Here is a 14,439-nt window from a genome sequence, read left to right as displayed (position 1 = left end):
CATACCAAAATATATCTTTTCTTTTTTAATTAATTCATGGTAATTCTTTACTTCGAAAGCTATTCCTACTTCGCGATCGGCCTTTACAGCCAACAAAATTAAATCACACGAAATGATTTTTTGTTTTAAATTACGTTCGTATCGAGAGCCATTGGCGATATCATAACTTCTTCCCATAAAAGATCTAAAAGAATCATGGCCGCTGTCCCTCCCCGCTGTCTGTGGTACAAAGAATATATTCAAAATATATAAATAAAACATTCTTTCGGTTTATGATCACAAAATAAAAGTGGGGAAAATATAAGCAATCAGTATTAAATAAGAAATTTGAAAATTTTGAGGAAGAAAATAATCTTTTCAGAAACGTAATCTCTGTATTAAAAATAAATGTTCAAAGGCTGGGGTAGGAGGTAAATATTTGAAACATTGGTTTGTTTTTTTCGAAGGTTTTTGTTTTGTTTTGTCTTGTTTTTAGAGGGGGAAAAAATCTTAATTTCCATTGTTGAAAACAGGCATCCAAAGAAATATTTTTGAAAAAAAAAATAGTTCAAGTAACCCATTCGACATGTTTGCCAAGATTTACCGAATAGTATCTATAGTTTCACTTTCAGTTTGTGGTCACACACCGAAAGAATGCGAAAAACATTTAGAAATACTTGCCAGAGTTGTTATGTTCAGTTAATGGGCAAAGCATGGTAATGCTGTTTCATTTGTATAGAACTCGTTCAGCTCTTTAGGAAAGCGTTATAAATTCTTCCAGTATTTCGTCACATTCTTGTTGCGAGAAAATGATGACTGTAATATGCTACAATTTATTATTTGTAATTCGATTTAACAATTCCTGAGTGAATCTCGAAATTGCTTCTTTGATCTGGGAAGTTGTCTTTCACTGTAACAGCAGCTCAAAAAACAAATATGTCTTCCCATGTCCAGATTGAAACTCAACTTCGTAAATAGAATGAGAATATTTTGTTTTATTTTTAAAGTTAATTTTATCATTTTTCATTAATACTGAAAATATTAAGATCACAGAATTGTGAGAAACAGTAGATTGCTGAAAAAAACCATACGTTTCTTTCCTCTATATTTTTCAGTTTAGATGGCGATAAAATTACAAGCAGTGATACATACTGAACAATTTTATCGGCTACACCTCTGCTAAAATTGGCCAATTGTATAATAGTTTTTTTTTTTTATCATTCAGATAAACTTTTGTTTCGTTCAGTTTTGAATGAATTACGAACAATAAGAGTTAAGGTCAACAGTCAGCCATAATGTTTTCGCTCTGCTTTATATTCAGTGAAAGCCACGGATGGAAAACTTTAGAAAGAGCTGTTTTCTATTTTTAGTGCGAGCGGAAAGAACAATTTACATACTTATTTTTCGGTGTTTTTATTTTGTGGGAAGGAAGAGTATTTCAATACGAGGGTAAATGGGATTTTGTTTTAATGCAGCCATTGACATTTAACCTACAGACATACGTTGACCTTGTTACTTCAACATTTCAACCTCGCTTGGGAATGTCTTCTAAAGAATAGTCTAGACATTGGACTAGCTGCATCTGATGTTTTTACAAAAATGTAGATTTTTGACTCGCTATTGTGAAATCCCATCTGCATCAACTTAGTATTTCAGCCTTCGGATATAACAAAATAATAAAAATACTGATATTATAAAATAATATGTGTTTGAATCGATTACATCTCGCTGAAAAAATATACCTAAATAATGGTTATTATCTTTGCCTTTCGTCCTTTCGAGGTCTTCATTCTTTCGGGGTCGATAAGTACCAGTTACGCACTGGAGTCGATATAATCAACTTAATCCGTTTGTCCTCTCTGTGTGTAGCCCCTTGTGGGCAGTAAATAAATAGGTATTTCATCTGCCGCTACGTTCCGAGTCCAAATTCCGCCGAGGTCGACTTTGCCTTTCATCCTTTCGGGGTCGATAAATTAAGTATCAATTGCGTACTGGGGTTGATCTAATCGGCTGGCCCCCTCCCCCCAAATTTCAGACCTTGTGCCTTGAGTAGAAAAGAATACAGAAGAAATTTGTTTCTGGAACAAACCAAATTTTATTAATTTAAATTATCGATATTCCAAGTGTTTTATAGGTTATCTGATTGACTATACAGTAGCGTAAGTTAGTTTTCCTGGAGTATCTAATATCACTTACTCCATTAAATCTCTTGGGGGTACGCAGTCATGGCTAATATATTGCTTGAAGTCAATAGGTCAGATAACCCGTATCGCTACGAAAAGTTAAGTTCCTTTGAATCTGTAAATCTGACAGCCATGCGATATTCAACAAACAGTCGGTAGCTATCCTCTCGCCCTTACTGAAATAAAAACACTGGTTTACACGTTTATTTTTTTAGCAATATATTTTACAACGAAATTCGTAAAATAAGAAGTTTCTGTGCCGTGAAGCCTAAATTTTCGGTCAAAACATTTGGGGGTAGGGGTAATGAATGAAGATTCTTCAGCTTCATTCATAAGTTCCCAATATAATGGTCTGAAGATGTTCGTGTTTCATGTATCAGTTTCAGTTTGTCAAACTTTCGTTGGTGTCAGTTTATTTGGTGGCCACATGCAAATGTTGATTATTCTCGTTTTTGAACGGAAAAAAATAACTAATTGGATAATTTCTATTACTATGTTTCACCTAAAATATAAGTAAAATACTATGATAAAATTGCGTTTCAAAACACAACACTTAGAGCTGCCATTATTTTTGAAATAACCTAATATTTAATGAATAAACAAGTTTGTGTTGCAAATCAGCACTGATTTTTCTTTAGTTTATGAGATGTTTTTTGTGGGTTTGTTGAAATGGTTAGCACCTTACACTTACAATGTTGCCATATACTTAATTATAAAATTTTGGAATTCTATTTCTAACCTTAGAAATTATCAATATGTAGACCAAACAAATCCAAACATCCATTCTTTGATGATATGGCTCATCACTGCTAAAAACACTGTATAACACAATTTTTGCCGTTGAGTAGCAGCTATTTCCTATTTGCTTACCCTTAGAAAGTATGAAAAATAGCTATTATTTCCTTCAGACTTTGCTTTTGTTAAATTTATTCAAACCTCAAAGAATCCCTCTGAACATATGGCTATGATTCTCCCTCACTTACTGCTCATGATCAGAGATGCACATATTGGCAGCCACTGAGGGACATGCTCAAGCAGTTCAGGTCAAGCAATTGACAAGCAAATCTGTGGTATTGACCAGATTTGCTATAATGATATTTCTGCTTCAGCAACTCTGAATCTGTTTGAAATGTAATGGAAAACCAGTCAGTTTCAAAATATTGATGTCCAGGTCACAAAAGCAAAGTTTGAAGGGAATAGTAGTCACTTCTTTGATTTCTAGATAGAAGCAAATAGGAAATAACACTTACTGACAAAAGACAAAAATTAAAATTTTGTTACACAATGTAACTGTTTCTGATTTAGGCACAAGGCCAGCAATTTTGAGGTGGGTGTTTAGTCCATATCATTGCCCTTAATACTTACTGGTGCTTTATTTCATCTACCCCATTACTCAATTCGAACAAAAATTATTGTTGACCATGATGGAATATGAACTCAGCCTACAATAACTCAGAATAAAAATGATATTTTTGTTGTTCTTTTTAGGTTGGGACCAACTTGAGACCAGACCGAAAACCTGTAGATATCTGGATCATTATTTTAGGTGTGGCACTGGGAGTGCTTCTTCTAATTCTAGTTATTTGTGGTTTATGGAAGGTAAGAATTTCTCTGAGTAATTTAACCTCTAAAAATACAGAAGAATTGTTTTGGTTGTTTCACTGTTGTTATATATTTTTGTACCCAAGACCTTCATGTTTGGTAGTGATGCCTGAGCATTAACCGAAACACTAGCAGAAGAAGTAAATACTAGACATTGTTCTATATGAGGATTTGAAGTTGATTTTTGCAAAGAAATTAAAAGATAAAATGTTAAATGGGAGAAGAATTAACTTTGATTGAATATATTCTTTTATTCTTTTACTTGTTTCAGTCATTTGACTCTGGCCATGCTAGAGCACTGCCTTTAATCGAGCAAATTGACCCCAGGACTTATTCTTTGTAAGCCTAGTACTTATACTATCGGTCTCTTTTGTCGAACCGCTAAGTTTCAGGGACATAAACACACCAGCATCAGTTGTCAAGTGATGTTGGTGGGGACAAACACAGACACACAAACACACACATACATATATATATACATATATATACGACGGGCTTCTTTCAGTTTCCATCTACCAAATCCACTCACAAGGCTTTGGTCAACCTGAGACTATAGTAGAAGATACTTGCCCAAGGTGCCACGCAGTGGGGCTGAACCTGGAACCATGTGGTTCGTAAGCATGCTACTTACCACACAGCCACTCCTACACCTATGCAGAAATATGCAGAAATTTCTGCAGTTCCCTGCAACTTCAGTGCAACACCATCCATGGCATGCTGAATTCTATGGGCAAATGATGTTTGCAATCATTCAACATCTGTTTTCCATGCAGGCATGGGTTGGATGCTTTGATCAGGAGCTGTTCAGCCAGATGACTGTTCCAAGCTTCAAAATGTGCTTTGGAATGTTTTCTACAGCTTGATGCACTTCCTGATGTCAACCATTTTGCAGAGTGCACTGAGTACTTTTTACATGGCATTAGCACCAGTGAAGTTAACTGGTAACCCACAAGAAATAACCCCTTAAAATAAGAAAGGAGTTGCATTGAGGGAGGTTTTGAGGGGTTGAAAATTGGGACAAGCTACTGCGGATGTATCAATACATGACGGAGAAGATGTACTTCAATGCATTCCTGACCTCTGTCTGACCTTCCAAGTGTTGCTTCTACTTGGCCTATTTCTGGGTGACACTGGCTACCACTGCCCATAATCCTACAACCTTGTCCCAGCAAACTAACTTGTAATCCACAGATAAATAAACATGTCTTTGAACTGGGTAAAGTAAAAAAATAAAATAGATATTTCCTTCTCAAGCCATGCCAGGCTTATGAGGACTGGTTTCCTGGTTTCAATGGCGTACATATTCCCCGCTCCTGGATGGGACCCCAGTCCATCATAGGATTCCTCAATTTTGCCAGCTGAGTGGCTCAAGGACACAACATGTCACCCGGTCCAGGAACCGAAACCACAATCTTACGATCACGAGTCCAACACCTTAGCCTCTAAGCCACACGCCTCAACCGGGTAAAATAATGACTGCTATAAATAACATGTTGGTAATGGAGATGGTGGTGCTACTACTACAACTACTACTACTATAACCACCACCACCACCACAACTGTTACTATGACCACCACCACCACCACTACCACAATTATTGTTACAATTATTACTGTGTACAAGTAGTAGTGTAATAATGGTGTTGGTGGTGATGTGGTTGTGCAGCAGCAGCTGTAGTAGTAGTGGCAGCAGTAGTAGTAGTGGCAGCAGTAGTAGTAGTGGCAGCAGTAGTAGTAGTGGCAGCAGCAGTGTTATTGCGAAGCTACCATTTGAAGAACTTCCTCTGACCTAACTAATTGCATTTCTTCACGTCTTACATGCCTACACACACACACACACACACACACACACATTTATTCATGTATATATTCACACATATACATGCACATATGTGTGTGTGTGTATGTGTGTGTGTGTGTGCATGTATGCGTATATATATATACGTAAGCTTAATGTTTCTTAAATTCCTCATTAGCCAATAAAAGTGGAGATTCTCAACATTTCAAAGACTTCTTCGGGAAGCAGGAGGGAAAAGATTTTCTTCATCCCAGTCTGTGTGGGTTTAGACACAGAGACCAAATTCTCATACACCAAGGACAAAGAAAACCTCTTCTCTCTCTCTCCACCCCAAAGTAGAATTTTATCTCAAATATCAAAATCTTCTCTCCTAATGGCCTCTGAACTTAGCAAACATTAAACTTTACCAACAAACACAGTTTTTTTTTATGAATAAATAGATGACCACCACTTCTTTTTCAATCCTCTGCAATCTGGATTCTTACACACACATGCATATTGTGTGTGTGCGTGTGTGTGTGCACACATACATATATATATATATCTGGCCCTCGTGCCGGTGGCACATAAAAAGCACCATCCGTTCGTGGCCGTTTGCCAGCTCTGTCTGGCACCAGTGCGGGTGGCACGTAAAAAGCACCCACTACACTCACGGAGTGGTTGGCGTTAGGAAGGGCATCCAGCCGTAAACACTGCCAGATTTGACTGGGCCTGATGAAGCCTTCTGGCTTCACAGACCCCAGTAGAACCGTCCAACCCATGCTAGCATGGAAAACGGACGCTAAATGATGATGATGATGATGATGATATATATATATATATTTATTACATACACACACATATATATACTGTTGCATCTTCTCTACTCTCTTCCACTTTGTCTATCTTTCTCTCTCTAAATTCAGTCACTGGTGACATTTCTTTTCATCAACCACCCCCCCACTACTGTTCTGCATCATCATTCTTATCTTCCTCATTTTCACAACTCCCTCCCCACTCCCACATGGAGTTGTAGTATATGTGGTCTATTTCCTCTCCACTTGTTTTCATGACACTGTTTATTCTCTCTCTTTCTATCTCTCTCTCTCATTCTCCTGTTCTCTCCCTTCCACCCTTTTTGGTCTCCATGGCTCCTCCCCTTCTCTCTAAGAGGCTCTTGGTGGTAGTGGTGGGGAGAAGTGTTCTCATGCTCCTCCCTCTGTCTCTCTCTCTTTCTGGAATATCCTTTCACTCCTCTATAAAAACACATTAATTACCAGAAGGGTGGAGTAGAAGGGTAGGTAGGAGAGGGAGAGAAAGAGAGAGAGAAGCCAGAGGGGGAGGGGAAAGAACAACCCTTCAATCACCAAAGAAAGAAATTCTCAACTTCCTGCCCCCCTTCCCCATAAATTTTAGTCCTTTTTTTTTTGCGTGAGGTGAATTCATGAACATCTCTTCCCTATATTTTTCACAGGTATAGCTCCATAGTTAAGAAGCTCATTTTGCAAACATGTAGTTTTGGGTTCAGTCCCAATGTGTGACACTTTGGGCAAATGTCTCCAATGCCTTGTGAGTGAATTTGGCAGATGGAAACTGTGCAGAAGCCTATTATACATACATGTACATACCAGGTATGTTAGGTGTGTGGTACACACCCATCGAAAATGGCAAATGCATTATAAATATTAAACTTACTCATTAATTTAATCAAAAATCATAATGGGAAACTTTTGTTACAACCCTGCTGGAAATTTGGTGGCAGGTGTCCTGAAATAACACTGCACACCTCACAGCACATTGTACCATAATATGGTACCAGGTGTATTGTAGGATAATGGAAGAATGGCAAAAAAATTAATAGTGAAGGGTGTATGACAGCTTTGACAACACGATTGTATGTCCATTTTCCTGGCGAGAAGTTGGACATTTAAATTAATTTAAAATTCCTAAACTATAATTTTTTTTACAATAATTTTTTTCTTACATTATCACATATAACTTTGATCTTTGTTTTCAAAAGATTTGTTTTCAAAACTTATAATACGTATTTTGAAGTCTGAAACAAAACTTAAGTCAGGTTGAATTCTGACAGAATGCACATTTTCTGCTCTCAAATGAATAAATACTTGCTTCTGTGGGTCACAAAATCAGGGAAGACTAATTGGCCATAGTTTATTTTCAATTTGAAAAAGTATGCTAAAACAGCTCAAGTAAAATGGTTCATTGTACAATGAGGTTATCAAACATTTTATGTCTCACAGAAGAAGAATAGAACTTATATATAAGTAATATATAAGTAAAATTATGTGGTTTCTTATTTTTCTGTGTGTGGTTGGCGTTAGGAAGGGCATCCAGCTGTAGAAACATTGCCAGATCAGACTGGGCCTGGTCCAGCCTTCTGGCTTCCCAGACCCCAGTTGAACCATCCAACCCATGCTAGCATGGAAAGCAGACGCTAAACGATGATGATGATGATGTGTGCATAAGAAAATTATGGCTTATTTTAGAATGCTTACAATTCATGGGATATTATAAATTCAGTTTACTTAAGTGCCATATATCTGTATCCCAACTGAATTAAGTTTACATTATTTACATTTTGGATCCTGCATTTTGAATAGAAATACACAGTTTGTATGTCTAATTTGAGTAATACTAATTTTTAGTCAGAGTATGGTCAGTGTGGCAGCATTCCCAATGACAACAACCACCATGTGTCACTGGTAGATACATGTAAGGCACATGACAAGAATACAGCGTGGGTTAGATAAGGATTACACGAAGGGTATAGGGTAGGATTGGGTTGGGTTGGGTTGGGTTGGATTATACCTAGAACAGTGGTTCTCACTTGAGGTCCATATATGATTTTTGTTGGGTTCACACAAAGTAAAACAGTAAATTGGGGGTCCACAATAATATTTTAGGTGTTAGTAAAAAGTTTTGCTTTTGATGTATTTATTGCCAGAAACAACTAGGTTCCTTTGTCTAACATTTTTCACAGTTCCACACACTTCTGGCCCCTGAAACATATTCTCTTGCTGAGTGCCATTGCAAGCCTAAATAAAGGAACATGGGGAAAACTAAGCAGAAATTTTGAAAGAAATATCTATAAGACTAGTTTTCAAACACCAAATGGTTATGCAGGGATCCACCAGAATAAAATAAAAATCAAAGAGGGCCATTAGGCAAAAAATGGTTGAGAGCCACTGACCTAGAATATAAGGTTTGGTGGGTAAGACCAAGAATTTGGCACATAATCTGAGGATTATGAAGGGCAATGGTAAGTTGAATGGTTTTAATATGAAAGCAGCATACAAGTTGTACATTCAGAAGAACAAAAGTTTTTTCCAATCGTTATATTCTATTTAATTTAAAATTCTTTGCCTTGTTATTTAATGTCCAAACTATTATTAATTTTGTGAATTCTTTCTCTTCTTCCATTTCAGTGTGGATTCTTTGAAAGACAGAAAGTCCACCACATACGAGGACACAGTGGCAAGATGAGACAATTAACACAGCCTGATCCTGACGATGATAACAAATAATAGGATTATTATTATTATTATTGAGGCGATGAGCTGGCAGAATATTGGTTTGCAGTTTCTGCTTCTGCTCTCTACATTTTGAGTTCAAATGCCACAAAGGCCAATGTCGGCTTTTGTCCTTTCAGAGTTGATGAAGTAAAGTGAAAATCAAGAACTGATGCCTGTCATCAACTTGCCTTCTTCCCCAAAAATTACTGGCTTTATACCAAAATTTGAAACCATTATTGTTATTTTATTTTTAATATTATTATTACTATCATGGACATATGTCCTCTCATTTCCTCTTCCCCTTCATTCCCACATAAAACGATAAAAACAATAACAACAAGAAAAGCATATTGTTTATGATCTCATGTTCTCACAAACTACATATTAGGGATCAAACATTGGCCCTTTTTTACCCACCTCATCCCATTCCAATTCATAACTGATATCATTTCCATTCTAATCTCCTCCCACTCAGTCCTAACTCCTCATCTTCACTCCCTTTGTTTCCAACTCCCTGCCCAACTCCCTCTCATAAACAACCTGCTCTGGAAATTCTACATTGAACCAACTCGGTTAAAAAAAAAAAAAAACGCCACTAAAAGACAAGCAAAATGCACTTCCATTTATTTTTTAATTTTTCAACTGATGTAATTAAATTTATTTATGTGTTGTTGTTGAAAGAATTTCTTCTTTTTTGTTAATACTGTGACCAGTATCTCAGGTATTTAATGTCTTTTTTATCTAAAAGTATGTGTGGTGTATGCACCACAAGAAGAAGGAGATCTGTGGTGTCAAAGTGTGCACTTGTGTGTGTGCATTTGCATGCTATAAAGGCTGTAAACAAATTGGCAGCTGGCTTTGAAGAGCATGTGAAATAGAGATTTATTACTCAAAGTAAGAAAAAAGAGGTAAGGGTTAGCAACAGGAAGAGCATCTGGCTGTAAAATAATGCTCCAATGATACATGTCTTACCTATGCTAATATGAAATAACAAGCATAAAACAAACAAATATATATATATATATATATATATCATCATCATCATTTAACGTCCGCTTTCCATGCTAGCATGGGTTGGACGATTTGACTGAGGAATGGTGAACCAGATGTCTGCGCCAGGCTCCAATCTGATCTGGCAGAGTTTCTACAGCTGGATGCCCTTCCTAATGCCAACCACTCCAAGAGTGTAGTAGGTGCTTTTATGTGCCACCAGCATGAGGGCCAGTCTGGCAGTACTGGCAATGGCCATGCTCGAAATGGCGCTTTTTACGTGCCACCTGCACAGGAGTCAGTGCAACGGCACTAGCAACGACCTCGCTCGAATGTTTTGTTCACATGCCAGTAAGGCGACGCTGGTAATGATCATGCTCAAATGGTGCTTATATATATATCCTGCTGAGGATATGCGTAAGCTTGCAAGAAATGAAGCCAGTATGCTCCGATGGATGTGTAATGTCAGTATTCATACTCGACTGAGTGTAAGTACCTTGAGAGAAAAGCTGGACCTAAGAAGCATCAGATGTGGTGTGCAAGAGAGATGTTTGCACTGGTATGGACATGTGGTGAGAATGGATGAAGATAGTTGTGTGAAAAAGTGCCACACTCTAGCGGTTGAGGGAACCTGTGGAAGAGGCAGACTCAGGAAAACCTGGGACGAGGTGGTGAAGCACGCCCTTCGAACTTTAGGTCTCACTGAGGAAATGACTAGAGACCGAGACCTCTGGAAGTATGCTGTGCGTGAGAAGACCTGGCAGGACAAGTGAGACCATAGCCCGTGGCCTTCTACATGGGATGTAGCCAGCCCATTTATGCATACCTTCCCTTCTTGGGACACAAAACTCTACTTGTGAAGACCTGTTGAGGCAAGTGAGAATCAGAATTGAAATCGATCAATGGAAATTGCAGCTGAGTTACCAGTGCCAGTGGCACGTAAGAGAACCATCCGAATGTGGACGTTGCCAGCACTGCCCTGACTGGCCTCGTGCTGGTGGCACGTAAAAAGCACCATCCATTCGTGACCGTTGCCAGTGCCGCCCCGACTGGTCTCGTACCGGTGGCACGTAAAAAGCACCATCCGATCGTGGCCGTTGCCAGCCTCGCCTGGCCCCCGTGCCGGCGGCACGTAAAAAGCACCATCCATTCATAGCCGATGCCAGCCTAGCCTGGCCCCCATGCCAGTGGCACATAAAAAGCACCATCCGTTCGTGGCCTTTTGCCAGACTCGTCTGGCATCTGTGCCGGTGGCACGTAAAAAGCACCCACTACACTCATGGAGTGGTTGGCGTTAGGAAGGGCATCCAGCCGTAGAGACATTGCCAGATCAAACTGGGCCTAGTGCAGCCTTCTGGCTTCCCGGACCCCAGTTGAACCGTCCAACCCATGCTAGCATGGAAAGCGGACGCTAAACGATGATGATGATGATGATGATGATAGATAGATATATATATTTATCATTTAATATTACACAATTACAAAAGAGCTACCAATAGTTTCATGCTTTAAGATATATCAAATTTGTACATTTTCTTTTCTTTCTTCTCGTTCCACTTTTTGCATCAACTTTCTATGCATTTTTTTTTTGCTTTTTCCTCATTTTTTCTCATAGATCAATGTCCTGGTTTTTTAAATGCACCTAACATTGTGAACTGACCCTGAAAAATTGCTTGGCGATACATGACATGTTATAGAAATCTGCCAATTTATTGTATCTTAAAGCATGAAACTATTATTAGCTCTTTTGTAATTGTGTATAATACCTGATATTTATGTCTCACTGGATGGAGTACTTTTTTGTTGATCCTACATATAATAGAATTACGAACTCTCTCTCTCTAAATATATATATATATATATATATATATATATATACAGGGTTGGCAATTAAGTTCCAGCCATTTTTTAAAAGGTTTAATAAAAAATAACTGATTAATCAATAATGTATTCACCCTTGTTGTTTACAATTTCTTCCTAATGTTCAACAAGATTTTCAATACCTCCTTGGTAAGAAATCACCCAATTTCGACTCAAAAAATTGATCCAACCAAGCTCTCAATTCTGCATCAATATTGAACGAAACTCCATGCATAACATTTGAAAGAGATTGAAAGAGGTGGAAATCCATTGGTGCCAAATCAGGGGAGTCTGGTGGGTGTGGCAGCACTTCCCAGCCATGCATTTGAATGGCTTCCTTGGTCATATTGGTGATATGAAGGCGGGTGTTGTCGTGCAGCAGAATTCCATACTGCCGATTAGGTATTTTCTCTTGAATAGCCGTGTTGAGTCATTCCTTCTGTTGAACATAGACCGTTTGGTTCCATTTAAGCAATTCGTAATGGATAATCCCTTCCCACTCCCACCATATGCATAACATTGTTTTACGCGGATGAAGATCTTGTTTCACGTGTGGTGTTGCTTGTTTACTGGGGCTAAGCCATTCCTTACGCTGCTTCATATTGATGTACAGGCACCATTTTTCGTCACCAGTAACGATTCGGTAAAGAAATCATTGATTGTGTCCATGAATTGAGCAGTGACGAGCAAGCAAACCAGCGGAGATTGTGGCTTGTTGATTTTTGTTGTTGTCACTTAAAACATGAAGAACCCATGCTCCATACTTCTGAATCTTTCCCATTGAGTAAAGATGCTTCTCTATAGCAGTGTGGGAGCATTCCATTTTCTCTGCCAGTTCCCTTGTCGTTTGATGAAAATTTTCATGCAAAAGTTGGTTTAATCGCTTTTCATCAAACTCAACTGGATGACCAGAATGAGGTGCGTCTTTGAGGTCAAAATTTCCATTCTCGAACTTGGCATACCAATCGCGAGTGGTTCTTTCAGCTAATGGCACCCTCTCCACACACAGCACAAATATCACGAGAAGCTTTTGTGGCCTTAGTACCTTGATTAAAAGCAAAAAGGTGTCGAAAATGCTTGTTTTTCTTAACTTGACATTCCATTTTAATGATCTGAAAATAAGCAAAAATTAACTAAAATTAACTAGAAAAAAAAATAGATTCCAAAATGATTCAAAAATAGAATTCTCAAAAAATATAGATTCCAAAATTTAAAAATGCAATAAATACCAAAATTTGAAAAAATGGTGGGAACTTAGTTGCCAACCCAATATATCATCATCATCATCATCATTTAATGTCCATTTTCCATGCTGGCATATGGTGGCTGGGACAAAGACTTTAACTTCTCAACACCCTGATATAAAGCCATCTCCCTCAATACTATCAGCTCATTTAGCTGAGGTGGGGGTCGTGTCTTTTGAGGTATGTGGTAAGCTCGCTAGTACTGGTGCCATGAATAAAAAGGCACTTGGTACATTCTCTCCAACCATAGAAACTGTGCGAAAGCAGACATTGAAGCTCAATGCAGTCTTCAGGTTCCTCAGTTTTTGTTGAAGTGTCCAACCTGTGGCAGCCAGGAACATTAAATGATGACAGTGATGATGATGATTTAAAGATTACTTCAATGTTGAACTTGATAATAAACTGGGGTCGAAATAATTATGTCAATTTTTAAATAAAAAAATAGAAAACTCTATATTCATACCATGTATTGAGTACAAGATATGAAAGTAGTTCACTTTGAACCAATTCCAACTGAGAATGCAATACACACACACACACACAAACACACACACACATCAGAAAATAAGGACACATAATTTTACACACCTCATTTAATTGTTCCTGTCAAAAGACAGATACCCTGAAATGGAAATAGTGTTCTAATCCCGATGTGTGTGTTGGTAGATTTATGTATTAATTCACTAAACCCTGTGAAACAAAAACTAGGGTAGGGGGTAATGCTGTAAGTCCCATGGGACCCTGCATAGATTTGTTTCTGTTTTGGTTCCTACTAATACCATTCAAAATATTGATAAGAAAACTTATCATTTTAAATGTCTTCAAACGCAGAAACAATTTTCTGTTTTCATCTTGATTTATTGTAACCCCTCCCCCCAGTTGCTTGATTGTTTTTTTATCGGTTTTTGTTGGATGTGGTGGTGTTGGTGGGGTTTAAAGGAGTTTGCATTCATGATCTTAAACCCAAAACTGATAGAATTGTAGCCTAAATAGCTGGATGTTGGTGTTGGGGTTGGGTAAAGATTTTTAGAAAGAAGAAAGACCAAAGTGGTTGGTATGAGTAGTTTTGGTAGTGTTGTCAAACTTCATGGCACTTCGTATCGCAGCAAGGTAATCATCATCATCATTTAGCGTCCGCTTTCCATGCTAGCATGGGTTGGACGGGTCAACTGGGGTCCATGAAGCTGGAAGGCTTTGTCAGGCCCAGTCAGATCTGGCAGTGTTTCTACGGCTGGATGCCCTTCCTAACGCCAACCACTCCGCGAGTGTAC

At 38.2% G+C, this 14,439-nt stretch overlaps 1 protein-coding gene across 2 annotated transcripts in view; it reads left to right on the top strand.

Moving 5' to 3' along the window:
* Window positions 1-14,439, top strand: part of LOC115219639 (integrin alpha-4) — a 185,855-nt gene that overhangs the window by 157,704 nt on the left and 13,712 nt on the right. The window contains exons 20-21 of one of the 2 annotated variants that reach the window (XM_036509667.1): window positions 3,651-3,761; window positions 8,988-9,105. In XM_036509667.1, coding sequence (XP_036365560.1) covers window positions 3,651-3,761; window positions 8,988-9,086 — 210 coding nt within the window. In that variant the 3' untranslated portion in view covers window positions 9,087-9,105. Of the gene's footprint in view, window positions 1-3,650; window positions 3,762-8,987; window positions 9,748-14,439 lie in introns of those variants that run through there. The other variant, XM_029789797.2, reaches the window with a different exon arrangement.

This window comes from Octopus sinensis, linkage group LG15, assembly GCF_006345805.1.
Source record: "Octopus sinensis linkage group LG15, ASM634580v1, whole genome shotgun sequence".
Taxonomy (NCBI): domain Eukaryota; kingdom Metazoa; phylum Mollusca; class Cephalopoda; order Octopoda; family Octopodidae; genus Octopus; species Octopus sinensis.
The sequence above is the reverse complement of the archived record's forward strand: the minus strand, read 5'-3'. Positions and strand labels throughout refer to the sequence as shown.